Here is a 26,980-nt window from a genome sequence, read left to right on the forward strand (position 1 = left end):
TTGTTTTGTGAAATAGTTGAAACGACCTCAATTTCTATCAACAGAAGCCACGGCACAGGCACTGGTGGTGGGTATGACTCCTCTGGAAGACAACTTGGCAACATCTTTCAAATGCGGGGACATAACAAATGGGTCTAGAAGATCATGTTTTTCCAGAAAAAAACATTAAAAAAAAAAAGCCAGAGAACATTCTGATGTGTTTTATAGGAAAACAAATATCCAAACATCTGAGATCTCGTGGTGCATTGACTGGAAACAGTGAAGCTTCTTGCATGAAAGCTGGGGGGCGGGTCTTGGGGAGCCAAGCTGGGCCGTGAGGGGGTAACACAGCCCCCGTGAGCAGATGAGCTCAGGGGGCTGCCATCACTGTGGCCCCAGAGCTGGGGAGAAGTCCCCTGCAGAATGTGGGTAACGAGGAAAACCCAGGAATCAATGATTGGAACTTGGAAGGCGGGTAGCTGTGATTGATTCTAACCCCGCCAGGCAAGAGGCCCCACCCTGCACAGGCCCGAACTTTACCCCCAAGAGAAGAAGGCAACTGGTCGACCCCATTGGCCGCCTGACAGCCTGTTTGGAAGCAGGCTACACCCAACTGAGCACAGCTGGAAGCAGAGGGAGACGCAAAAGCCACGGGAAGCCCATCTGCTGCGCAGCTGGGTTCCAGGAGGTTTCCCGGGGCTGCCAGCAAGGAGCATGGAGAAAGGGGAAACCCTAACTCAAAAGAACACTTTGCTTACTTTGCAGTTTGGATAGATCATTCCCCAGGGTGAGAACAGCACATTTCCTAAAGGACAATGAGACGGGAGTGCCGGGGGCAGCCCGGAGGCGCAGCGTGTGGGGCAGGGGTAACGAGAGCCACATCTTAAACCAATAAAAGTAGAGTAACGTGTTTTATTTAATTAAAATAGATTAAAAAACAGACTGTGTAAAAGAATTAGGATTCTCAATAATTTACTATTATTTACACGAGAAATTCTGGTCGTTAGTTTTCTCTGTGAGGAGATGAACACGCAGAGCCCAGACCCTCCCCGAAGGCAGAGGGAGACTCGCTGGGGGCACTCGGTGACCCCCCGATTCCCGTCCACTCAGGTTGATACGGCAAATATATCACTGAGATCCTGGTGACCGGCAGGAAGGGCGACCCTCAGCCGCCCAGGGCTCACTGCGCTGTCAGCCCTCGTAGGAGCCCAGGTGGGGACTCCTTCCTCTCGGGAGAATTGCCACCTCTCAGAGTTCATCACACGGGCACCCGTCAGTGGTTCCCCTATGCCCGCGGCCGAAACTCCATTCACAACCAACCTTCCGCAAACACTCCCTTGGCTGACGTGAAGCCCCCAGTTTCCGGATAGAAGATAAAAAACAGGAATGGAAGCTGCACGTCCTGGTTTCCAGGGAAATCCTGGATGACAGAACACACCTGCCTGTGTTGTCCAGAACTTGGTGACTCACCAAGATGCCACGCAAAATGTTCTGTGCGCTTGTGGAGGGAGGAGACGTGGGGGGAGGAGCCGGTGTCCAGACCTGGCCCGGGACGTCCTGCAGGCACTTGTGGCCCCTCCAGGCGTGGAGGGGGTGTGTCCCGGGGATGCATACACAGGCCAGGAAGACCCCTAGAAGCAGCAGAGGTGCCGGACCCCCGTGACCCGACTCCTGGTTGTCGGAGACTTACGGTCTCCGTGGGCGCGGGCGGCTGGGTAGGACCGGTCCCTGGCATCATGGACTTCAGCGGAGCCACGGTCACCAGCTGGGGGAGGAGGGGCCCCGTGGAGACTCAGTCCAGAATGTCCGTCTCGAAAGGCACCAGGTGGTAATAGGACAGGTTGGTGACATAAGCTGCTGGGTCATCTCCATCCTCCAGCTCGGAGGCAAACTCACCGCCGTTCTCAAACCTGAAACGGGAAAGCAGAAGTGAGGCCAGGGCTGGCTCACTGGCCCCCGGCCCCGCTGCACTGGACCAAGGGCCGACGGTCACTGGCAGGAGGGTCTTTGGATCGAACAGCACGGAAGGGCTCTCCACGACACCGGCCCATCCACCACCAGGCTGTGTGTGGAGCGAGTGTGGAAGGAACCGTGATTGCAGATTGATCAGTCACGTGGGCCCGACTCCAAAGCCATCACGGCTTTGGTTTTCACGGCCTTAGAGACTGTGATCTACTCCCACTGATCGATATTGAGGCATCCAACAATCCATCCATCCACCCATCCATTTATCCATCTATCCATCCATCCATCCGTCCATCCGTCCACCGATCCATTTATCCAACAATCCAGCCAGCCAGCCAGCCATCCAACCACCCATCCATTTATCCATCCATCCATCCATCCGTCCGTCCATCCGTCCACCCATCCATCTACCCATCCATCCATCCACCCATCCATTCATCCATCCATCCATCCATCCAACCATCCATCCATCCATCCATCCATCCATCTGTCCATCCGTCCATCCATCCATCTACCCGTCCATCCATCCACCTATCCATTCACCCATCCATCCATCCACTCACACAGTGAGTATTTCTCTCTCCATCTGGGGATTATTCTGGGCCAGGCGCTGGGGACACAGAGTGGACCAGGCACAAGGACCTGCCACGTGCTGGGCCTGTGGACCATGGCAAAGACGGGTGAAGAAGGCCGTGTGGTCCCAGCTCCCAGCCTGACTGCTTCCTGGGCCACGTGCACACACGACCAAGGAGGCAGGAGTCAGGGAGGAGCTGGGTGAGGGCAGAGGTTAGCGGAGGGCGGGGTCCTGCATTTGGGTCCTGTATTCAATGTGGGGCATTACATGGCGGGCACGGGAAGAGCTCAAGGAAGGATTTGTGCCCCAAATGTGAGGTGACCTAAATACCTGCTCAACATGGATTCCCCAGGAATGGAAACCCTTTCCGCGCCCTGCCTGACCCAGCCTCGGCGTAAGCACACTTGCTTAAGCTGGACAAAAAGGACGACAAATTTTAAAAGACGCTTCACAGAGAAAACAGTGCACGGAGGACCTTCTCCCCAGGAGGGGAAACAGATGCTGCCTGTACCTTTTCCGTTGTTCCCCAGCTAAGAACCAGTCCAAAGGGGAGTGGCAGAGGGGGGCGGATGCAGGCCCTGCTGAGGGCAGCGGAGAGGGCCTGGGGCCACCGAGCACACTGTCCACACTGTCCCTGCTCTGACTCCCGGTGACCGAGACCTCACAGGAGTTCAACTACAGCGGAAAGCCGGGCAGCGACGGGCAGGGCACGAGGCGTCCAAACCACATAGCCGCCAGCCTGGCTACCCTGGCTGGGGAGCCAGCCGGGATGGGGGAGGGGGAGGGCGGAGAGGTGCCCCCCCGCCCCGCCAGTATCCAGGGCACGTGGGGTGGACTGGGTCCCAGGGAGGCCTGCTGCCTCTAAGTTGCAAGGGAGAAGCGGAGGAGGTGGCGATGGCAGCTTCGAAATCAGACAGGAAAGGCATGGAGGTGGGTTTCCCTCTAAGTCCATGCTGACACGTGTGTGTGGAGATGCGTGGAGCCCTGCGTCCGTGCAGGCAGTGAGGCCGAGAGGGGGCCCTTAGGTGCAGGGAAAGGCTCCGGGCAGGTGAGGGACGGGCCCGGTGGCGGCCACGACACAGCCCTGACCAGCAGCTTCCTGCCCCTGCTACCCCTCCTGCCTTCAGATCCCCTGAGAACCGGGGAAGGAAGGGGACCTGGGATGCTCAGCGGAGTCCGGGGTCCCCGTCAGCCCCCATGCTCCTCAGCAGGCCTGGCGAATCCCCCTGCTTCTAACCAGTGAGGACAGGGTCAGGGCTCGCCCCAGGCCTGGGCAGAATCTCCTGGAGCCTGGCAACCCCTCCAGCCAACCAGGGCGGTCACAAGGCAGAGGCCAGCCGTCCCGCTCTCACTCGCGTCCCCGCCAGGCACACACGCTTGGTCCCTGAGTGCAGGGGGGTCTCCGGTCCGAGTACTGTAGCTGCTCTCCCCCAGGGCCAGTGTGGGGACTGACAGGTCCTAACAGCAGGCCCAGCAGCGTGGATCCACAGCCTTGGGGCCACACAGCTGCTGTCGAGGACCGCCGAGGACAGCTGTGGCCAGGAGAGTGGACAGGAGTCCCCTGGAGTGTTCAGACAGACCCTCCCGAGAGACAGACGGCAGCAGACCATCGCTGCGGGGCTGCCCGAGGTCAGGCACCTGGAGAAATGCCCGGCAAGCCCAAGTTCCCTGGAGATGCTCCGGGGCCGCTCAGAGGCCGACATCTCCTTGTTAAGCTATCCTGGGATCGCAGAGGTTTCCCCGCGATCTTTCTCTCCCACCAACCCGGCGCTGCAGATTGAGGATGGGTCGCCCTGTCCACGCAGAGCCCCGGGCTGGCTGGAAAAGTTACATTACAGCCCTTGCTTTCTCTCCATGCTTCTCCTCCAGAACGATTCATGGTTGAACTTCCTTCTCAGAGCTGGCCTCATGCCAGGGGCAGGGGGCCTCTCGGGGCCTCTCAGAGACAGAAAGGGTCCCTGGGATGCAGAGCCAGAGCCAGGACCCTGCAGCCCCTGGTGGTCCACCAACCACTCCACCAGGACAAGTCCGGCCAGAAGCTCCTCCCATGAAGCAGGACCTCCTTCCGTCGCCGTGTAATCCACGTCAGCCTCGGACCCACGTCGCCAGCTCCAAGTTGGCTCGGGGGACCCTCGGGCTGGGAGCTGTCTGTGCACACACGGTGTGTACGATGTGCGCGGTCCCGGCTGAGTGCGAGGCACGGCAGCAGTTGGGTCGGTCCTGGTCCGCTTTCATGTGGGGCTGACGGGGTGCAGAGGGACCCCCGGACTCTGAGAGGCCCCCTGGTTCCGGGCTTGTGCCGGTCAAGTGCCCGCGGGAGACCCTGGGCTTCCAGAGCTGCCCGGGGGTCCCAGTGTCAGGCATCCACGCTCGTCACCTGAGCCTTCAGGAGACCCTGCGAGAGCACAGCGGTCCCACCCGGCGAGCACAGGAGCCAGGAGACGGAACGAACTCCCTGAGCTCACACCGCAGGGAGAGCCCCGGGCGTGGCCTTGACAGTCACCAGAGCCAGGTCCTGCCCGATAACCCCGAGACGGCTGGCAGCACCCGGGGTGGCTTTCCTAGAGCCCCCATCGTGGTCCCTGTTCTGTCACCGAGGAAGGAAGCACGGAGGGCAGGGGTCTTTAGCTGCCTGCCTTCTCTAAGCCGACGCATCCGCCAGCGCAGGGCAGGCCCGTGAGCCACAAAGAAGCCCCTGGGAGGCGACGAGAGGTCAACACGCAGCTGACGCCCCCCACCCCCGCCCGGAGACCAGGCCCCCACGAGGAGGCTTGTGGCCCCGGACCCTCCAGGGCCCAGCACAGCCCAGACGTGAAGCCAGGCAACTCCTCCTGAATGTCCCCCCTCCCCACTGCCAGCCGCATGGTCACACTCTGTCCCCTTCCTAGAGCCCCGAGTGGGCAGGGAACCTGGCCCGGGCACTGGCTGACGGCTCGGGACCTCGTGTGTAAAATGACACTCGAATCAGTGCACTTACAGGTGCTCCGAGGGGTCCACAGCTGCGTGCTGGTCTTTTCCGTTTGGTATGCTGTGGTCAATAACGATTGTTTCGGTATTTGCTAAGCAAAATCCATTGGACCTCATGATTTCTGAAAGCGAAAGCAGTAAGGGAAATATTCAGAAGGGGATCCGATTTTGAAGTTTTGCAGTCTGGGCTCACACTGATCTCCCCACATCCCCCTTCTCCAACTGTGCTCCCTCCTTCCCCACAGTTCAGAGAATGCTCCGCCGCCCAGACCCACGGGCCACACCTGCCGACCCTACACCAGTCAAGAGGGGCATCTCTCCCCCGCAGAAAGGCGCTCTGGCAGTCCGAGCACTCTCGCCATACGCCCGCCCTGTGGGTTTGAAGCTGGAGCAGAACGAGGCTGGGTTTCAGGCTAAGACGACCGCACACGACGTGGACTCTGCCCAGGTCGCCTGACCTCTCTAAGCTCTCACCTGTCTTAGGTGAGGATAACACGGCCCAGGGTCGCCGTGAGGATCCAGCGCAATCCATGTGCGTTTTCAAGCAAACGGGTGACTCCACCTTTTACTTTATATAATCCTATATATAAACTGATTTCTCACCAACAAGCACAACCTGGAGTAATTTTAAAAGGGCAACAAAGAGATCGTCTTTGTGTATCTACATTGGCTGTGCGGTTAGATTCCAAGTGCAAAGTCTGGTGCTCACTCAGCTCTAGAAGGGGAGCGGGGGACGGGGAAGCCCGAGCATCGGTGGTGGCGGGGTGTGTGTGTGCGTGTGTGTGTGTGTGTGTGTGTGTACGCGGAGGCATGGGCAGCTGAAACAGCACCGGCCTGGGACCTGGGACTCCACGGCGCAGCCCAGCAGGGAACCCCGAGATACCGGATGCAGTGTCCTAACTGGAAATTTCAAAACTGTCCTGGATGCTCTCCAAGGACCCTTCCAACTCTAAGAGCCTATTAGCTCCCAGGTTCCATCACGTCATCTGGTCCATTTAAACATAAGTGCACTTGACTCCCTTCTCCGACCTGGGGAAGCTCTTACTGACGTTTCCCGGGGACTGTGTGTCCTTCCCTTCCCTCAGTGGATCACAGACTCTCCAAGGATAGACCTGGAGGGGCTCCAGCTCCTTGCGTGCATCTCCAACCAACCTCAGCCCCTGGTCATCGAGCTCCACGCTCAGGGCCTTGTTGTCCCATCAAATCAGGGCCTTCAGTAACCTCACCTTAAAAACGTGCTTCAAACAGACTCTAAACTCCTGCCGGGTCCTCAAATCCAATGATCATCATCTTCCCACTCAGGGCCTGATGCACGGAAACAGCTCAAGAAAGCCCTTCCTCTGGCCCTGGCACAGGCCGCAAGGATGTCCAGTGTTACCCCGTCTCGTCGGGCATCTGATGCTATTGTTGTTTGCGGGATTGTTTTATTTCTTACATCTCACCATAATTTAGATTATTTTATCCCCACGTACAGATTTGCTTTTTTTTAATAAGTGAAATTGTAACTTTCTATTTACTTTTAATCTTTCTGCGTATTTGATTCTCAGTTCTATGAATTTCTCTTCACATGCAGACACTTAGGGAAACTACACAAAAAAAAAGAAGAAAAAAAAGTCGATTTTCTCCTTACCTCTGCCCCCCAGGATAAAATGACTATCCATCAATTGGATTTGCCAAGTAACTGCTAAAATTTCCAATTGACTTTCTGGAGAAGTGACAGCGCTCGTTTCACTGGCCTTTCGAGGGCGGTCGCACTCCACGTGGCATCAGCACGTGGCTCTTTCCCGATCTCCTCTCCCCGGCTGAGCCCACCCAGAGCCCACCCGCCTTGGACAGCCTGTAAGTCATGAGAAGGAGCTGAAAACCAGCGAAAAGTCAGTGCTTGGAACCTCTGGGGTCAACTACACCACCAGGTGCAAAAAGAGCATGAAGACGTTGACCAAAGCCTGAGTGGACAGACACTGCAGGGGACGACACCCCGACAGGAGAGATTAAGATCCCCCTGCTTCACAATTTAAAATGCACAACAGCACAGAACCCCTTGCTTTACTGCTTTTATTAACTGACTCAAACCTGTCCCAGGAAGCACGTAAAACCTCAGGGACCTCAGGACAGCCAGCTGACAGCCCCCAGATCCTCTCTCCCACCACCTCCCAAGGGAATTTGGAGGGGCGGACCCTACAAGTGAAGACAAACGTCAGTGCTGCAAAACATTTGTGAATGTCGCCAGGAGTCACCTTGTACAGGAACTTCCTCATCTATCTCAAATGTGAGATTTGGAGCTCTAGAAAGTGGAATCTAGAAAATGGAACCAGCCCCCAAAACAAACTTGTTACAAATCATTCCTTAATTGTCTGTGCAGAGAAGCCAATTGTCTGCAGGGCCAGCTGGGCCCTCCAGGAAATTCCGCTTCTGCCACTTAAGCGTGGGAAGCAGCTTACTCCTTGCTTAGCTTTTTCGTCTGTAAAAGGGGAATAACCGTATCCAGCTATCCTAAGGGGCACAGGTGTGGACTAAATGAGATGGTTGTCATAGAGAATCCAACCGATGCTGGGGCTCACGAATGCTAGTTATTGCTATCGTTGCTCCAAGTGTCCTCACGTCTTTGCGTCACCCAATAAACAGAGCCGAAGGAAGCGCTGCGCTGGCTGAGCAGCGCCAGCCTCTGAAGCCTGCCTTCAAACATACTGAAAATGGGGATTTCTTAGAAGTCAGCTTAGTACCTTTCATCACATACACGGCCAGTTCCATGAAATAGTTCATTTTCAAGCCAGTGTTTTGCATACAGAATTTTCTTCCCATGAAGAAGAGTCCTGCTTTTCCATTTCTTACTTCTTAAAACTTTTCTGGAGCTCATTTTAGAATTACGGGAAAGTTGCGAGAACAGTGCAGAGCTCTCACAGATCGCTCGGCAGCCCGTCCTTTGGTTAACATTTTATATAACCACGGTGTGACGAGCAAATCCAGGAAACGAACATCGGCGCCATACTCTAAACTAAAACCTCCTGCACCTGAGCTTCACCCACATCCCTCTCTGTTCTGGGCCCGGCCCGGATCCCTCGGGGCAGGAAGATGTGGTGGTTCAGCCTCCTGTGACCCCTGACGGCCTCGAGGGCCTGGGTCTTGCCTCATCTCTCCTGTGGCTGCAACACTTGGGGCGCGGACTGGTGAGTCTTTCACTGACTGTGCCTCAACTTGCCTGGTGTTTCCGTGCTTGGACAGAGGTGGACAGTCCGGCAGGAACCTGCAGGGACGCTGCCTTCCCTTGGGCATCAGATCAGGAGTGCGATGCCCACAGGCCTCACTTATTCCTGGGACGTCGCCTGGATCTCTCGGGTCAGGAGGTTTCCTCCAACATGAGGATGCGCCCTCTCTCTTTGTAGTTGAGAACGATCCTGGTGGAGATGCAAGTGCAACTTCTGCTTCTCCTTCAACTTTCACCCACTAATCTCAGCATCTTCCAGGGATCATTCCTGCAACAATGGCTAGTGTCTGGCTGGTGGTGATTTGCTTTTCTTACTCGCAGCCCTGTTTTCACATGCCCCATATGCCACCATAACTCACTTCATTAATTCAACTATTCTTTTTTTCCTGCGGACAGTCTCAGCCCTGAAAGCATTCACACGCTCTCCGATCCCCTTTCCTGTTCTACTGTCAACGTCTCTAGCGACGGAACAAAACCCAAAGCCGTGTCGTTTCATTAGCTAGAGACCAGGACTCTCCCCGTGTGGTGAAAATTAAGTTGAGCCTGTACAGACGCCTGGTTACTAAAAAATGAAATTATATTTCCAGCCTTCCCAAACCTGAGCACTATGATTTTTGAGGCCAACATCAGTTAATCCGAGCAGCCAGAGCGAGGCTGGGGTTCATGCTCTCTTAAGCTGCACCAACACAGCCACGGTGCGGAAAACTAAATCTAAGTTTCCCTAGACTCGGTAATAAACTTCTAGATTAGCACGGGGTGAAGAGTGTTTAAGGCTGCACTGGTCCAAAGCATCACCTAAGAGGCCAGAGCTCTCGCCAGAATCGTGGCCCCGGCGGGGGTGGGGGGGTGCTGGTTCTCACACCATGGGCGCCTGGCGCCACCTAGTGGAGCCTCTGATCCCTAGCCGGTCAACCTAGAGGTCACTGCAAGAGGCCTGAGAGTGGGCCAACGTCAGGGCTGTCCGCCAGGGCACCACCTCCCAGGATGCCACATCAGAGGCTTGAGAAGGTGCTGAGAAGTCTGGGGGAGGGGGTGACAGCGGGCACGGCCGTTTCCATGCACGAGTGGAATTTAGCTGGACAGGAGTGGACGTGGACGGGCAGGCCTTGTGGGGAGGGAGGAGACAGGGCCCAGCCAGCAGGAGGCCCAGGGCCTGGAGCAGAGGGGTCGACGGTGACATGGAAAGCCAGAGTGACCACTGCCTGACATGCCCAGGATGACAGGAAATCCATAAATGAATGAGCCAGGAAGTCAGGTCCGGGTGGCCGATGTCGGTACTGAGGACACACCCCGGGGAGAGGCTGGGCTGCTGGAGACTCAGCCCTCAGGGCGCCTGGCTCTCCGGGTCCTGAGGCCCAGCGCCCGGGGACTCCCGAGTCCTCGCGCAGCGCAAATACGGGCCCAGACTGAGGAGCAGGGCTTGCCCACGCGGCTCCAGGCCCTCTGCGGCTGGCAGCGCTACTGTGCCGAACAGTTTGCATTAGAAGTTTTTCTGAATTTGCCACAACCTTGTCTCAGTGGACAACGAAAGCACGTCTCACGTGCCATGGGAACTGCCCCACCCAGCCACGTGCTCAGGCAGAGGGAGGGCCAGCGAGGTTGGGGGCGAAGATCCCAGGGAGAACCCCTTTGACTGATGAGAGCGGACGAGGAGGACGGACCCCCAGGCATGGGAGACCCTCAGCTCTGGAAGGGGCGACCCCGCCAGCTTCCCGTGCAGGGCGGCCTTCAGGCCGTGGTCTTGGCACAAGGCTTCAGGCTGTCTGCAGCTGACTCGCAATAGCTGTTTACCAAGCCCACTGTCAGGCAGCCCTGTGTCACAAAGTGTTCTGTGCTGCACCGCGGTGGCTACAGTGACTCCCCCCTGCGATGCCCCAGCAGGGAGCACGATGTCCCCAGGACCCGGGCTCCCAGCCTGCACGGGGAGGCCAAGGCCCTGCCTTCCCAGACCTGCGTGCCAGGCCTCCTGAGCTCGTGGGCAGGAGGAACCCCAAACCTCTGTCCTCAGTTCTCGAAACAACACAAGAACGTAGTTAAAACCTCGACGTGGGACCCCAGCGCTACCCCTGTTCAATCCTGTTTCCTTCCTTTCAGCGCTCTGGGGTAAACTTGGGTCGTGCGTTTATCCGAATCGGCAGTAAAGACAAGGCACTGAGACGAGGGCTGGAGACGCCAGGTTGTCGCCATCAGAAGCACCTGCATGCAGCGCTGACCCGTCCCTCTTACGCCCTGGGGCCTTCGGGTCAACCTGCGCCTGCCGCCAACCCCAGGCCCTGAAAGGACCTGCGGCTCTCGGTCCTGTTTGCTCAAAGCAGAAAGAAAGCGAGCGAAATGGAGGTGCCGGGGCCGGGGCTCCTCCGTGCAAGACTGAAGGACAGAGATGCCCACGCGCCAGGTGACAGCACACACAGCCCGACACACTCGGAAGCCTCTCTGAGCCTTGGACACTGGGGTCCCTGGACATCCGGTCAGGAGGGCTGACCGCCATTTTCACTCTCCTGTAGAGAAGGTTCTGGACGCTAGGCGTTAGCTAAGAAGAGGCCCCCAGCCCCCTGCTCATCTTCCTAAGGACACACACAAAGCTCTCCTGGGAAGACGACAAAAGTGGCAGACACGCAAACCCAGGCTGAACCCTGTCCTGCGCACACACGGTCAGAGCGAAAAGTAACTTTTCCGTCCCGGGTTCCCAGAACCTGCCAGCCCTGCCCGCGCGCCCCAGCACGCAGTTGAGGACTCTCATCCTTGCCCTGGTACATCACTCAGTAAGGACACTTTTATAACAGTGACGTCAGCCGTCACCCCAATGTGCCCCCTCCATCTTCCCATCACTGGGACCCAGTTCCTTTTCAGGTGATGGCTCTGGGCTCAGGTCCCCTCACCTGCTGATTCTTCCCCATCACCTCCCTCTGAGCCCCCCTCCTCCGCTCCCTCCTCTTTCCTTCCTTCCACTCAGAACTCAAGTGCTGGACACAGGGACCCCGCCCCGCCCCCCCCACCTCCCCTTACGTCAAGGTGACCTGTGGGATGTCACCGCTGGCCGAGCTGTATCCCCTCTGCGCCCGGCAAACGCCCACACAACCTCACTCAGGCCAGACAAGTTGCCTGGGGAAGCCTGGTACCTGAGACTTCCAGGACAGACCTCTTTTCCTACAAAACGCCCCTCACAGGCTTTGCCAACAGTACTGCAAAAACAGAGTCTACTGTTGTAGCAACACGTGCGGCCCAGATCTGAGGAAGCTGCCACCGGGCTGAACCCAGGCTTCCCTCGCTCCCCTCTGACCCGCAGGACGGCTGACCATCCCCTCTTAGCGCTGCTGACATTTGTCAGAGGCTCAACCCAGTGTCCATGCTAAGGAGACCTACACCATGTGTCCCCTTCTGTCCCCCCGCCCTAAAGCCAAGAACCAAGTCAGTGTTGCACTAGGCGAACTCTTATTTTTGCAGGCTGGACGACGCATTCCAGTAATTCACTTCAAAATGCCTCACTGAGGGCTTCCCTGGTGGCGCAGTGGTTGAGAGTCCGCCTGCCGATGCGGGGGACACGGGTTCGTGCCCCGGTCCGGGAGGATCCCACATGCCGCGGAGCGGCTGGGCCCGTGAGCCATGGCCGCTGAGCCTGCGCGTCCGGAGCCTGTGCTCCGCAACTGGAAAGGCCACAACAGTGAGAGGCCTGCGTACCACAAAAAAAAAGCCTCACTGATGCTTTCATCATAGATTTAAGTACGTTCCAATTTATACGTCAGATAACTCGCTTTGGAAGTAGGAAGAGTGTAAACTGCAGGTCAGTAGGTAGAAACAAACTGTTTCATAAAAATCGGGAAATGGTCCCTCCCCTGCTGCTTCCACCCTTCTGTTGGGCTGTCTTTCTGGATCCCAAGGTGGGGGAGGTGTGTCCAGCACGTGGACAGTGGGCTGGGAAGGCTTCTGGTGGCCCTGTGGCTCTCACCTGATATTTTCACCGGACTTTGAAAGCTGGGTTGAATTTTATGGACGTTGTCATTTTTTAACACCTGATCCAGGGGAGATCTTTCAAAGAAGGTGAGCACGACTTCTGACCTGGAATACTGGGAAGAAACACGTTCATTCCTATACAGTTTCCTCCCGCGAGGCAGCCCGTCTGACACTGGCGGCCCCTCACTGCTCAGATTGCGGGACTGAGCGCGGACGGGGCCGCTTCCCCACTCACCTGTCAGGTGCTCAGGTAGCTCGAGGCTCAGGGACGGACAGGATGGGGACAGTGGGAACAGTTCGTGCCTGGTCTGCGCCAGCGTTCACGCACGTCCATCTCCCCTCACTTTCCAGTAAACCGCGAGCCTGTCACTTCCGCTGCCTCCCCAGGGAGAAAGCACCGGAGCCCCCAGAGCCCAAGGAGCCTGCCTTCCCTGGGCTTACACCTAACCCCACCTGACACTTCCAGGAAGCGCGCCCCGGCCCCGCCCGTCCGCCTGCGCCCACCTTGCGCGCCCACCTTGCACGCCCACCTTGCGCGCCCACCTTGCACGCCCACCTTGCGCGCCCACCTTGCGCGCCCACCTTGCGCGCCCACCTTGCACGCCCACCTTGCGCGCCCACCTTGCACGCCCACCTTGCGCACCCACCTTGCGCGCCCACCTTGCGCACCCACCTTGCGCGGCATGCTGATGACGGCCTTGAGCAGCTTCTCTACTTCGTTAAGCCTGGTCTCGATGTCGTGGGCATCCTTTATGGCGACCAGCCCTGGGATTGAGACAGAAATGCCTCCATCAGAAAAACACACCAAGAAGTGTGCCCCCGAATTAACTACAGAACAACATGGCGCCTCCCTGGCGTCACCCTCCACGCAAGACATCTGGGAAGTTTACTCGGCCTCACGTGGGTGCAGCCCTGCCCTGAGAGCCTGGCTCTCAACCTCGTTTGAAGTTTCAACGACCCAACGAGTGATTAACGTGTGTGCTGCAGTGGACGCTGTCCGTCTGAAAGCCACAGAGACACCAACAGAGGCCTCTCCGAGCGGGACTCTCCAGCCGCACCCTGGACAAGGCCAGAGCTCAGCCCCCGCCAGCGTGGTGGCTGTAGCTGGGGGAGGCTGGACCCATCAGCCCCCGGTGACACAGCTGAGATGACCACAGGTCCTGTGGAAGCGGAGCCTGTGTTTAGACAAGTCATTTAGACACCGGCTTTGGAAGAGAAAAAATCACATCTCTACCCAGAGAACACCAGCGCGGGAGTGACTCATAGCACCTTCCAGGAATCGGCTCCTACCCTCGTTCTGGTCACCGGAAGTCTCGACTGGCTACTAAAAAGCGCGGTATTCTGTCTCTAAAACACGAGAGCTAGTGGCACGGAGACTCGGGGTGCGTTTCTACCTTCCTCTGAGCAGTGCAGAGCACAGACCTTCCCAGCACAGCTCCTACACATCAGCTTCCCAGGGATGGAGCAGCTCAGATTCCCAAGGACACTTCACGTGACCCAGGATGTTGGTCCCGCTGAGCTACGACCAAACCACAGAGGCTGAAATCCCAGAACTATGTTCAGTCACTGAATCCCAGTTTTCAGAAGTTCTGGTTTTGTTTTACAGGTGAGAAAGGGTTGTTCATTTTGCAGGCAGCTCACCAAGTCCACGTAGTGTTAAATTAACCTCCTAAACTACGTGATTGAAATTACGAGGCCCCGGAACGCGTGGTCCATGGAAACCAGGGGCGCCCCAAACACAGGGCGAGGCGCTTCTGAAGGCCTGGGCTGAGCAGGGGGTCCCTGGACCTCCTGGAGCACAGGCCGGGTGCACCTTCACCTGGCCACCCGGGGGCCTGCTTCTCAGTGGGCTATCTGGTCCTGCCCACCCCACCTCAAGCCACACGGACCCAGGCAGCCAGCCAAAGACCCCAAGCCTCAGTCCACACAGCCTGCGCTGGCAACCTCAGCACGACTCCCCAGCCATCGCCGCAGAGAGGGGCCCGGGCCACCTCCTCCCCTCTCACCTAGGCTGCCTGGCCTACCCACCACCCTGCAGGCTGGGGGCAGCGAGAAGGGAGAAAGAAAACACCAGGGTGCCAGGGTCTCAGCCCTGAGCTTCTTGTTTAGAACTACACACACGCACAAGCACACACGCAGACACGCACACACACCCCTCTGTGACCTCTTGCTTGCTACGGACAAGTCTACAGAGGAAAAGAGGGACGCTGAAAATCCTCTGCAAAGTTGTTTTAGAGACAGGACAATTCTGTAAATCGTCCCCAGAAAGAGCTTCTTTATTCTAAGACAAGCAAAACTACTGTCACGTTTCAACTTCTGTTACATCGAGCACACTGGTGTTAAATCACTCGAGTTCATGGCACAGTAGTTGTGTTCTGCAAGGACAGTTTATAGGATCAGCCTCTCGTCTGGTCAATGCATACGGCGTATTTACACCCACCTCCTAGGACGTAAAGCACGTGTGGCCCATGGTTGGGTTTACAACCACCCAGGGTACCAGTCAGTCAAATAAACACACTCTGCTCTATGCTGATCTTCTTTTAGGGCTGCCAGAATCAGCAAGCAAAAAGCAGGACACCTAGTTCAAGGTGCGTTTCAGATAAACAATGAATAATGCAACAGTATGGATAGACACACTAAAAAATTATTCAGTGTTTATCTGAAACTCAAACTTACTTGGTGTCCTGTACTTTACTTGGCAACACTATCTTCTTGGCGACCTGCTTTCCAGACGAAGCAGAGAAAGGCAAGAAGTACGTGGTCAGGCCTCTGGGAACACGTAAGGGTTTAGGCTCAGCGCACACACCCTGGGGGTCCAAGCCTCGCCAACCTCACCAGCTCCACTGCTCTGTGACTACCACATCCTCATCCCAACCCCGAGGAACGGGTCCAAGGCACCAGAACATGGCCCCCATGCCCACACAGCACTGCCTCTGGGGGACTCATGCCCACTGGCCTTCCCCCACCTCCAGGCTCGAGTGGGAAAATCCCACCATCTCTTAAAGGCCACGTGGGTTGGGACACGCCTTCTGCTCTGTGAAGCCCCCCACCCACCAGGCGGGACTCGGTCTGCTCTGAGCTCTGGGAGAGCTCCATCCACCCCACCTCTGCAGCACTCACCGCTCTGCAGCAGACCTGCTCCCTCCCCTGTGGCCTCCCCAAGCCCACCTGTGAAGCTGAGTGTAGGAGGTGCCCAGGGTCCCCTCCTGTCGTCAGCCGTCAGCACAGGGCCTGACACTGACACTGACACCCGCAGGGGATTCACTGGTCGTTGGCCGTTTGTTGATGGAATAAAGTTGCACAAGAGAACAGAGTCAAGGACGAGTTATCGCCTGTGTGTGTCCAGCAGCCTACGGGTGCCAACCGCGTCTCTTGCTTCTCGGGGTCACTGACCCCAGCGGATCCCGGCCAGCAGGCTCAGGGTCACAGGCCTCGGACGACAGCTGCCCGAGACCGAGGTGGCAATAAACCCACCTAGTTGTCGGCCACTCTGGTTTGGTTCCATCTGTGGAAGCTGCGACCTTATCGCTGCCTTTCACCTGCCTTTATGCTTCCGAGGAGAAGCCCAACGGTGCTCTCTGGAAGTGAAAACATGCTTCACGACAAGAGGGGCTGAGAACATCTCAATGGCGAAAGCACACGCTGGACTCCCTCCTGCAGGAACAGTGACAGGGGTAGTTTCTTAAGCTTTGGCTTTTGGTTGGGGGCCCCTCGTCATAATTTATCTCCCCGTGGCGTAGTGGCTTCTGGGTGACAACCAAGGCGATCGGGCTCCGCGTTCCCACGGTACATCCTCCTTTCCCCAAGGAAAGCCGTCCACGTGAATGACAAGGACGCTCACCTCTTCCCTGGGCAGGGAATCAAAGGTGGAGATTCATGAAGCTATGGCTTCGGCTGGGCTGACTGGCATCCATCTAGGGGCGGCCCCCAAGGCTACCTGGCCCCCACAGAGCCCCTCCCTCACCCCACATCAGGGCAGGAAGGGGTCACCACTGGCTACGGGGCTTCCAATGGCCTGGCCCCTCTTCCAACGCCAGCACCCACGTTTCCCTCCCCTCCTGGGCCTGGAAATCTCCCTCCTTCAGTTGTTTTAAAGGTGTTTCCCATTAAACAGGGAGGTATACTAAATGAGGAAGGAAAACCTTCAAACAAACAAACAAACCCAAAACTGTGCTTTGGGGCCACAGTGCAGAAATGAAATAAAGCTTCCTTTAAAATTTCATGTCTCAAACCCACTGAGGTCCGCCCCCATCAGCTTTCTCAAGTTCACAACTGTTGGAAACCGAAACACCTGCTGGAAACACCCAAGATCAGCATCAATTCCCAAAATGACACAGCACCCGGCGCAGGGTGTGAGCAGAGCCCACATCTGGGGCCTGTGTCATTGCCCAGGACGGACAGCGGATGGAGATGCTCAACTACGTACAGTCGGGGGGCTTCCTGTCCTACCTGCTGTATTCTTCCTTTGTGACCCAAGAGCTTTGGCTTTTGATGACCGGCAGAGCTTTTCCAAATGTCACTTGTTTACAGTAACTATTTTAAACTTCATTTTCAAAAATGTGCTTACGTCCAATAATTTAGGACTATCTAGAACTTTTAGCTTTTGTATTCCAAATATGGTTGATCGAACGAAAACTGTGGGGATCTTGTTTGACTCAGTTTTACTATCTGAGATCGTGATTCTGAAGAATGCAAGCGGATAAAATGGTTGTAAATTTGCAGTTGGACAGAAAAACTCAGACCCCCCCCTTGGTTATGAGGCTGCCGTTCCAGGGACGGCCAGCAGGAGGCGCCATCAGTCCATGGAAGGCGCGGGACGCAGTCCAGCGAGGACAGCGGGAAGGGATGCGGTCCACCCGCCACACCCAAGTTCTAAGGAAACTGACTCAGAAGACTTCACAGCCCCAGGAAATTTTCTAATTTCTGATAAAGCATCATAACTAATATAATCTCAATTTTTAAAAATTTCACTCTACACAATTTGTGATGTGAGAAATTTATCCAGATATAGCCCCAAACTTTGAAACTGTAAGATTGATAACACGACTATGTACACTTCGGTATGTCAATTTCACATCCCTCTGGGGGTGGAAATTCAGCCTTGAGCAGCCAGGGTACCCCTTCTGTCTAAACTAGTTTACCCTTGAAAATCGGGAACTCCAAACGAGCTTCTGTCAGTTCCTGGGTTAGGTCTTTATACAAACACAAACACCTGACTCATTCTCGGAACCCAAACTGTATCAGCACAAAGATCAGGCTGAGGGAGCAGACACAGACCAGTGTCCTAACCTCAGGCACCTGGTCCCACATCCTACTTCCGTGGGTGGAGGCCTCGGACTGAACATCTCTGGTGACTGTCCCAGCCTCCAGGGACAGACTCAGGGCTGAATCTGCCTGAGCGCCTTCTGCCGCTGTAATTCTGGGAGTGAAGACACATGCTTCTCGGGTCAATTGGGAAGGAGTGTCCGTTACCCAGAGGATGCCAGTCCCTTAAGAGGAGACTCCCATGGCAGACCCCGGGGGAATCTTCTGTGATGTGGACTTTCCAACTGAGTCAGAGAAGACATAGTTCAGAAGTCCATCCACGCAGAGCCCAGAGAAGCAGGCGGCTCGGGCGAGGTGCGGAGGGCACTGGCACGAGATATATATTCTTTAAAGGCTGAGGATCATACAAATTTTGGAAATAAAATATTTTAAAATTTCCAGGAAAATTCTCAATGATTACTTCGTAAATACTTGTCCTCTAAATAGGTAGTCAACATAAAACCAGCAGGGACTCACTCAGCGATGAGCTTGAGCTCAACCAAAGTGGTTATTCTCTGCTAAACTCAAGCATCCCCACGCAGCCCTCGCTCCCTGGGAACCCGTGGTGACTCTGACCTCACAGGCTCCATCATGGGGGTCCCACCCTTTGCCCCCATGCCCACCCTGCTGCACACAAGGCTCGGTCCCCCTCCCCCATCACCCTCCCCTGGCCCAGAGATGCCCAAGGCAACACTGATGGACAGGAACATCTCCTCCCCGTCTTTGCAAGGACGAGAAGTAGGGCAGGGAAAGGAGGCGGAGGAGAGAGACGAGCAGAGACAAGACAAGAGGTCCGGAGGCCCCGGGAAGGGGCTGCGGGAAGACTTCTGTCCTCCGCTTCTTCCCAGGCTTGTGAGATGCCCGCCTGTCACCACATCCCTCCGCCAGCCCCTCCTTCTCCGGCCGCCTCGCTCTTCTCCCACCACAGGCAGAATTCCTTACTAAGCTTCGGGTTCAACACGGCTAAGGAGTCACTCACTCCGCCTTAGTCTGTCTTAAAACTTGGAAGGAATTTAGGGAATCAACGCCAGCCGTCCCAGGCTCTCAAAACAGGAAGCACTTGATCCCGAAGCGGGCACCAGGCGACAAGACCTGCCCCTACATGCTGGCCAGGATGACGGACACGAGGCCAAGACTGACCGCAGGGAGGTGTCACCAGGAAAACCCAGCAGGGAACCTGCAGCGCAGGGGTGAGGGCGAGAGCGGGCCGGAAGGGCTGAGACAAGCCTTACACACCCCTGGGGGCCAAGGGGGGCCCGGCTCTCCACCCAGGCTCTGCCCCCGTGGCAGCTCTATTTCTCATAGAAAATACACACTGAGAGCATCTGCCTCGGAAAACTGCCCCCGAGCCTGACCCACGCCAAGCACCAAATCCCAATTTCTGGACCAGCAAAGCCCCAGGCCGGGTCGATAGGGGTCCCACTGAGGTATCGGGTGCCCCACTCCCCGGGCTCTCAGGCGCCATCGCCGTCCCCACCTCCCTAGGACGGGAGGCTGGAGGCCACACCCCCGCCGGGAGGGCTCTGGGTGAGGGACGCTGCCTACCCAGAGCAAAGGGCAGAAGCTCCGCCTCACACGGTGCCTTCCCGTCCAGCATGGCTCTGTCGTGGCTTCAAGCGCTCACAGCCGCGGCCATGCAGATGCCACCCCTGCCAGCTTATCAACCCTGCAGCGGTGGCTTGAGCTGAACCACCTGCCTCAAGTCACGTGGGGGGGAGCCGGAAACAGCCCGACACCGCATCCTCACCCGCCTCAAGTCACGTGGGGGGGAGCCGGAAACAGCCCGACACCGCATCCTCACCCGCCTCAAGTCACGTGGGGGGGAGCCGGAAACAGCCCGACACCGCATCCTCACCCGCCTCGAGTCACGTGGGGGGGAGCCGGAAACAGCCCGACACCGCATCCTCACCCGCCTCGAGTCACGTGGGGGGGAGCCGGAAACAGCCCGACACCGCATCCTCACCCGCCTCGAGTCACGTGGGAGGGAGCCGGAAACAGCCCGACACCGCATCCTCACCTGCCTGGTCCCAAAGCTGCTGCTTGGTGCTTTGGGCCGCTCAGCCCAACCTCCTCCCGCCGTGACCTCGTGTCCCCAGGCGGGTCCGCCAGTCTCGCAGGGCCTGGATTTTCCCCTGCGGGAAGCAGGGGGTTCTGGTGGTGAGCAGGCACGGTGGTAACAGCCTTAATCCCACGTCCGCTCCTTCCCTGCCCCCACCTTCGGTCCAAATGCCGCTCGTGGTGTTTCCTACTGACTGTAAGTCACACACCAGCAGAGGACGACGGAGGTGCCTGTTCTTAAACGTGCGGCACGACCTGCAGTGTAAGTCGGCAGCGGAGCAGGGCGGTCGTGTCCACCAGCAGGACCCACGTCGGGGCGGGGGGAGCGGGGCCCTGCGGGGCCAGCCTGGAGGACAACGTCGCGGCACGTGGTCTGTGCTTCTGTGTGACACAGGACACGTCTTGTCTGTGCTGCCACGGTTCAAGGGAGCCCAGGCCCGACCAGAAAAGAAAGGCGTCCAGCCCTTCGCCTCAGCCCCCTCCCTGCCCCCGTCACGGGGAGGATTTGGATCCAGGGCCTGGCGGGGGCGGGGTGGGGGGGAAGCTTCTCGGGCCCGTTCAGGGACATGGGGACCATCTTTTCAGTGGTGATGTCACCCGAGGAAGTGAAAGTGAACAAAAACACCAATAAAAACGATTTCAGTGGGACAGCGTCAACCCCTGGTAGCGCCGCGCCCTCACTCACTGTCCCCTATGTACTCTGCTGACGGCCGCTGCCCCTGCAGGACGCCCCGCACCAAGGGGCCGGGGCCTGGGGCGCCCGTGCTCGCCCGTGGGGTCATCGCTCCTGGCCAGCCTCTCTGCGGCCCCGCCCTGCAGCTCCGCACCGAGCCTCACGGAGCGGCCACACCGCCCCGACCCTGCTTCGTACCGCAGAGGCTTTGCTGCCGCCTTCCGCTGCACGCCCATCTTCCCTAGTTCTGACTGTTCCCAACCAGAAACACCTCCTGCTGTTTGGAAAAGTGTTTATAAAAACGCACAGTGGAGGCACACCAGGCCCAGACTTGTTAAAAGAGAGAAAAGGACGGCGGCGTCCCTGGGGGCTAGCCTGAGGGCACCCAGATGCTACCAGCCGGTCCCGGTGCCGAGATGCAGAGCCAAGTTTCCCCTTGGAAATCTGGTGGGAAGTAAGCGAGGCCTAGAAGCTCCAGAACCAACAAGCTCTGTGAGTTTCTGGCCGCTCCTTCTCTGACTGGGAGTTAGCCCGAGTCACCTGGGCCCACGGCACGGCCGGAGCTCTGACGGATGAGACCATGGGACCGCAGAGCACACCGTCACTCACGGAGGAAGCAGAGTCCGGACAGGGAACTCGGAACAAAGCCTGAGCGACAGCAGGGTGTGGGTCTGGGAAAGAAACATAAAACCTTAGGAAGAGAGGAGACAGCCGGCTCCCGGGAGGGATGCCGGCCCCGGCCCCGGGGGGACGGCAGAGCCCGGCAGCCCTATATATGGAAGAGATTCGAAATAGGTCTGTGAATCAGAAAGATCACCCAAAATGCCCCAGAGAAGTGAAAACTGCCCCTCTCCCCATTAGAAGGGGCAGGACCCCCTCCAGGGAAGCCATGCATGGGGGCGGGGCTGGGCTGTGAGGGGGGAGGACAGAACCCCAGCCCACTGAAGGGCCCGTCAGGCCGGACAGAGGTGGCCTCTGTCCCCCTGATCTGCTGCCCCGACCTGTGGGCGGCCTCTGCTCTTTTTTAGCCACTTTCACTAAGAAAGGAAACTCGGGGCTCTGCAGTTCACCCCCAGACCAGACAGCGATCTACCCCTGCTTGTTTCGGGGAAGCACAGAGCTTCTCCCCATCCACGTGAGAGCAGAGCCTGGGAGCAGAGCGCTGTCCCCTAGAGCCGTGGGGAGGCGGGGTGTCCTGGCTGGCGGACCTGCGCCCAGGCCTCTCTGGTCGGTGCCGGACGCCTTCGCTTCTGCCCCTCCATCTCACATCTAACAGAAGGTCTATGAAGACGCAGGCAGATCCACGTCCCCGGTGACAGGGGTGAACAGACGTTACCCCAGCACCACGCACAGGATCTCAAGGAGGGGCCTTATTTGGAGAAAACACTAAATACCGTGTTCAAAGCTGGGCCCTCCGTCAGCTCCCCCTGCGGGCTTCCTGCATCGCCCAAGGCTCCCCACACCCACATCTGGTCTCTCCATAGACCCTGCACTCCCTCCCAGACACGTCCGTGTTTGACCACTTCTCACACCTTCCCTGTCTCCCCGGCTCGCCCTGGTCCTTCTCCAGCCATGCTCAGCACAGCAGCCAGCGTGCCCGTCACATCAGGTCGCTCCCATTCCGAGCTCTACATCTCCGACAAGAGCCCCACGCTGAGCGTCATCTGCCCACTCCCTACCTCGATCTCCCATTGCTTCCACCCCCTTCTCTCCCCTCCAACCACAGCGGCCCCCTCAGGACACAGGGCCGCCGGGCACATGCCGGCCTCAAGGCCTTTGCACTTGCTCTGGCCACTGGCTGGAAGCTCTTCCCCAGGCACCCACATCGCTTTCTCCCCACTTCCTCCCGGTCTCTCCTCACAGGTCACTTCCTCTGAGCCCTTCCGGACCAGCCCATCTGAAAGTGAACCCCTCCCTGCCCCTGCAAGTCATAGCTCCTCTCCTTCCTCCCTTTTCTTTTCTTCTGAAGGTGCAGAACCATCTAACATTTTTTTTAACTTATCTTCTTTATTATTGGATTTCCCGCACCCTGAATATAGAGTCATGAGGGCAGGGTTTGTCTGTTTTGTTCACTGCTGCATCCCCAGCGCCTAGAAGATGATGGTGCAGGGGAGGCACCTGGTAGGTACTTGCTGAGTGAATATAAAACCAAAGTGTTGATTTGACAGTAATCAGGAATCAAAGGTCACCTGACTACTTTGGAAATAGAATCTGTTTCTACAGTGATGACTTCATAAGGCCTGAAACAGGTGTTATTTTTTAAAAAGGATCAAAATAATCCAAGAGCCCCAAACAGTCACTGGGGAAATTCTGCATCCTTGTCTTTTAAAGTGTGAACCTTCCCAGACGAGAGATGGAACAGGCAAGAGACCTTGCCACATCTGGTCAGGAGCCCTGAACCATGTTAAGTATTACGTAAAGGGGATTTAAGTCAAAGACTCGGCCCTACCTGTGTCAGAGTGTGGAAAGAGCAGAAGGGGACACCTTGGTCACCCAGAGATGATATGCACAGAGAGCAGCTACCTCCCTCCCCCAGGCAGGGGCACAAGAAAGGAAGGACGGGTATATCAGATCCAGACGCAGAAGAGCACAAGGTGAGAGGCCAAGAGGCCAAGGAAGAGGACCGAAGAAGCAAGACTAGTCCTGAGGGCAGCCTCGCCCAAACAGAAGACGAGAGAGGTGGGCGAGTGAGCCCCGTGCCGCCACTCCACGCAGGGGTTTAAACATCTCTGCGCACGTGTCACCAGGAAACATACACGTTCCACAGACAGACAGCCAAGGCTAGCACCAGTGTGTGTGCAGAATCAAGGAAAAGTACTCTCTGCACAGAAGCACTCTCCCACTGCAGTACTCCAGGGACCAAGACAGAGGGCTCAGCATCCCCTTCACTGCACGCAGAATCAAAGATGCAAGTCGGACCCAAGGCGCTCCCACCCCCTGGAGGTGTTCAGTCCTGCATTTACAAGAGCTACCAGCCTGCTGCCAGCACGAGTTCTCAAACCTACGCTTGCAAAGCTTTTTAAAGAGATGAGCGGGCCAATGTAACCCAGCCCAGAAACATGCAATAAATTTAAACTGAGGGAATCTGATGGGGAATTGCACTGAGAAAACCTGGCATCTCTAAAACAGCACACACATCTGGATGCCTTTTGTGTGTACGGTTTGTATGTCCAGACGATCTGTTTATGCAAATAGTAAATCCACCTGGAAATAGGTGAACGCTTCTTTTGCATTATGGCGATGTATTTTACTTAGCAAACGACTTCCCTGGACTTTCCTTCCTTCTAAGGAAGGAAAAGGCCTTCCCTTGGGTGTACAACAAACTCAGGTAGTGCTGGGGGAGGGGCCAGCTTGCCTCCAGGCAGAGAACCTGGAACCAGACAGAGGGTTCAGGTCGCCTGTCCTGCGGCCCCGGGCCTCCACCTCCTCTCCTCCAGGGGTGCTGAGCTGGCCTTGCAGGAGGCCCTCTGGTCAGGACTCCAGCCGAGAAGACATTCCCACAGTCCACCGTGGGCTGTTCGAAAGGCCTTCACACACAACTGGTCCTCACCTGACTGCCGCCCCGCATGTCCCCCACTAAACCTAATACCCATTTCTTGCCGATTTTTCTCCCTTTAGACACTTGAAAGCAGCTATCATACCCCTTCTGCGCCTTGTTTTCTCCCTGGTGGTCACCCTCTTCCTGTCTCCTTGCGGATGGTGCGCTGACACCTCGCAAACCCAGAACCAACCAGGCACAACCTGTGCGGAGGGACAGAGCCCAGGGCGTGCGAGTGCACAGCGCACCCTAACCCTTGTGCTCCGGGTAAGGTGGTTTCCTCACCAGATCCCAAGGCGACTGAAGCTCCGCCCTCCTCCCCACCTTCTATGACCCTCACCAGAAGCCGCTGGGGGTGACAACAAAAGCCACCTTTGTGGAGGGCTTACTACTGCTGGACACTGAGGGTGCACTCCAATCCGCACAAGAAAAGTGAGTGTCAGGTCCTATGTTACAGGGGCGGAGCCAAGTGGGGAGCCTGGAGTCACAGCTGAGCGGGGTCCTCTGACAGAGTGAGACCTGGAGGGCAGGCGGAGGGCAGGGGGAGGGTATGGGGGAGGGTATGGGGGGAAGGCAGGGGAGGAGGGAGGGTATGGGGGAGGGCGGGGGGAGGGTATGGGGGAAGGCAGGGGAGGGCGGGGGGAGGGTATGGGGGGGCAGGGGAGGGCGGGGGGAGGGTATGGGGGGGCAGGGGAGGGCGGGGGGAGGGTGTGGGGGAGGGTATGGGGAGGGTGGGGGGAGGGTATGGGGGAGGGTATGGGGAGGGGGGGGAGGGCAGGCCCTCCACCAGCTCTCGGGGACTCCTGTTTGTTTATGGCCTGCCTTGTTCCAGCATCCATTTGATAACACACACACACACACACAGCAGATCAAGGTAAACTGCTGCCATGCTTGAAATACCACTAAACTCCCTCCGGAGCAGCACGAAAGCGAGACTCAGGGGAGCAGGGCCTGCACACGTGCTGGCTTTGGGAGCCTTTCCAAGTGACGCGTCTGCCCGAGAATGTGTCATGAGAATGAGCTAATTACCCATATAATTCACACACTGGGGTGGGAGCTGTCCCGGGGAGGGGGGCGTGGGGCGGAGTGGAGATTATCCCAAGACCTCAGGCAGATGGGCAGCTTCAGTAAATGCCCCCTAAAGTGCCCCAGGGATCTGCTTAGAGGAAGGCGCTGGGAAGTGTCACCAGATTCTCAGCGCTGCAGGTGGTCACGCGTGTGTGTGGGAGGGGGCAGGGGGGACCCCAGTCCTCCTGCCTCGGCTTCAGCCTCTCGCTTCCTCTCCGCAGCCTCCAAAGGCCAGCCCGTGGGCCGAGGAGAGGAAACGGGAAGCCACCCAGTCCCTGCGAGCCAGGAAAGTCACAAGGCGCGGGAGGAGGCCTCTGGGCTCATCAAACTCGAATGCGGACCCACCCTGGTGGCGACGGAGGCCGCGTGGCACCGCGCACTCGGGCTGTCGGTCACCGGGGACAAGAGGCGCGGCCCTGCCGGGGGAGGCCTCGGAGGGGGCTGCCAGACACTACGCGACCCCAGCTGGACGCTGTCCTTAACTCCTCCCAAACGTCCCCCCCGCCTCTCCGGCCGCGGCCGCGGCGGGAGTCGCAGGGGCCGCCCGACACTGGCGCGGGCCGGTGGCTCGCCTTGGGGACGGTCAGGACGCCCGTCTGGCCGGCCTCGGGCCCCGTGCGCCGACTCCTGCGCACCAGCCACTGCACTTCACCGCCCGGGGGCGGGCGGAGGTCTGAGGGTCCCTGTCCCGTGCCGGGGGCCGGGATGTCGCGATCCCCGCTTAATAACCGCCCCTGCGCCCCCTCCCTGCACTTCAAAGGAGCCCCCCCGACCCCCTGCCCCAGGCCGGGCCCGCGCCCACCTTCGCGCAGCGGCGCGAGCGCCAGCTCGGGCCGGTCCTCGGGGAAGGCGTCGCGGAGGCGCTGCCACAGGCGGCCCAGGTCGGCCAGGCTGCGGTGCAGGTAGAGCACGCTGCGGTCCGACCACTCGGTGCGGATCTCGAAGAACTCCTCCTCGTCGCCGCGCCGGCTGACGATGAGCCGGCGGATGCCGTTCACCCAGCAGCCGCGCACGAACATGTTCACGAGCGACGTGCCCTCAAACACCGCCGAGGCCATGCCGCGGGCCGAGCATGCCCCGGCCGGCAGGGGGCGCGCCCGCCCGGGCCTGGGTCCGCGGGGAGTCCGTCCGGAGCCGGGATCGGTCTGGAGCCGGGGTGTCTGTCCGGGGCCGGGGTCCGTCCGAGGTCTGTCCAGAGTCGGACAGATCCAGGATCTGTCCGGAGCCGGCGCTGGTCGGGAGTCTGTCCGGAGTCGGGGTCTGTCTGGGGTCGGCCCGGCCTCCGGGAGCTCTCCGGGATGGCGCGGCGACGAGCCGCGGGTCCGGCCGAGCGGCGGCTTATAAGGCGCTTCCCTTCGCGGGCGGCGCGGCCGCCGACGTCGAGGCCGCGGTCGCGTCCGCCTTCCCCGCCTCCGGGTGAGAGGACGCGCCAAGCGGAGGAGGGGGGGCCTGGCCTCAGCGCCCCGCGCCGCCTCCCGAGCCCGCGCTGCTGGGGCCGCGGGGACCCCCGGCTGCCTGGAGGGGCGGAAACCCGGGCGCCGGCCCCGCCTCTGTGCCCCCGCCCCGCCCCCTCCCTCCCTCCCCTCCGGGCCCCGAGCCGCCGGCCGGGATCGGACGAGACTGGGCAGGGAGGGCGGGCCGGCCTGCGCTCGGCGGGCTCCCGGGGAGACTTCTCTCTTTCCGTTTCTCGATCCTCGG

At 58.3% G+C, this 26,980-nt stretch overlaps 1 protein-coding gene across 1 annotated transcript; it reads right to left on the reverse strand.

The window, feature by feature from the left end:
* Positions 1 to 877: 877 nt before the first annotated feature.
* On the reverse strand, positions 878 to 26,835 carry PXDC1 (PX domain containing 1). The gene is made up of 5 exons (XM_060023712.1): positions 26,085 to 26,835; positions 13,315 to 13,406; positions 12,637 to 12,754; positions 5,496 to 5,607; positions 878 to 1,889 (listed from the first exon to the last, which is right to left on the reverse strand). Exons 1-5 carry the CDS (start codon positions 26,338 to 26,340, stop codon positions 1,772 to 1,774), a joined length of 696 nt encoding a protein of 231 aa, XP_059879695.1. The 5' UTR covers positions 26,341 to 26,835; the 3' UTR covers positions 878 to 1,771.
* Between the last annotated feature and the right edge of the window lie 145 nt (positions 26,836 to 26,980).

This window comes from Delphinus delphis, chromosome 10, assembly GCF_949987515.2.
Source record: "Delphinus delphis chromosome 10, mDelDel1.2, whole genome shotgun sequence".
NCBI classification, from domain to species: Eukaryota; Metazoa; Chordata; class Mammalia; order Artiodactyla; family Delphinidae; genus Delphinus; species Delphinus delphis.

What these genes read in the sequence shown, in the direction of transcription:
- PXDC1 (XM_060023712.1), bottom strand. Translation starts at nt 26,340, where the DNA reads ATGGCCTCGGCGGTGTTTGAGGGCACGTCGCTCGTGAACATGTTCGTG. An exon ending in AAGTCCGGTGAAAATATCAG is followed by an intron (nt 5,608 to 12,636) that starts GTGAGAGCCACA and finishes TTTCGCTTTCAG; the next exon opens with AAATCATGAGGTCCAATGGA. An exon ending in GTGGACCCCTCGGAGCACCT is followed by an intron (nt 1,890 to 5,495) that starts GTAAGTGCACTG and finishes TTCCCGTTTCAG; the next exon opens with GTTTGAGAACGGCGGTGAGT.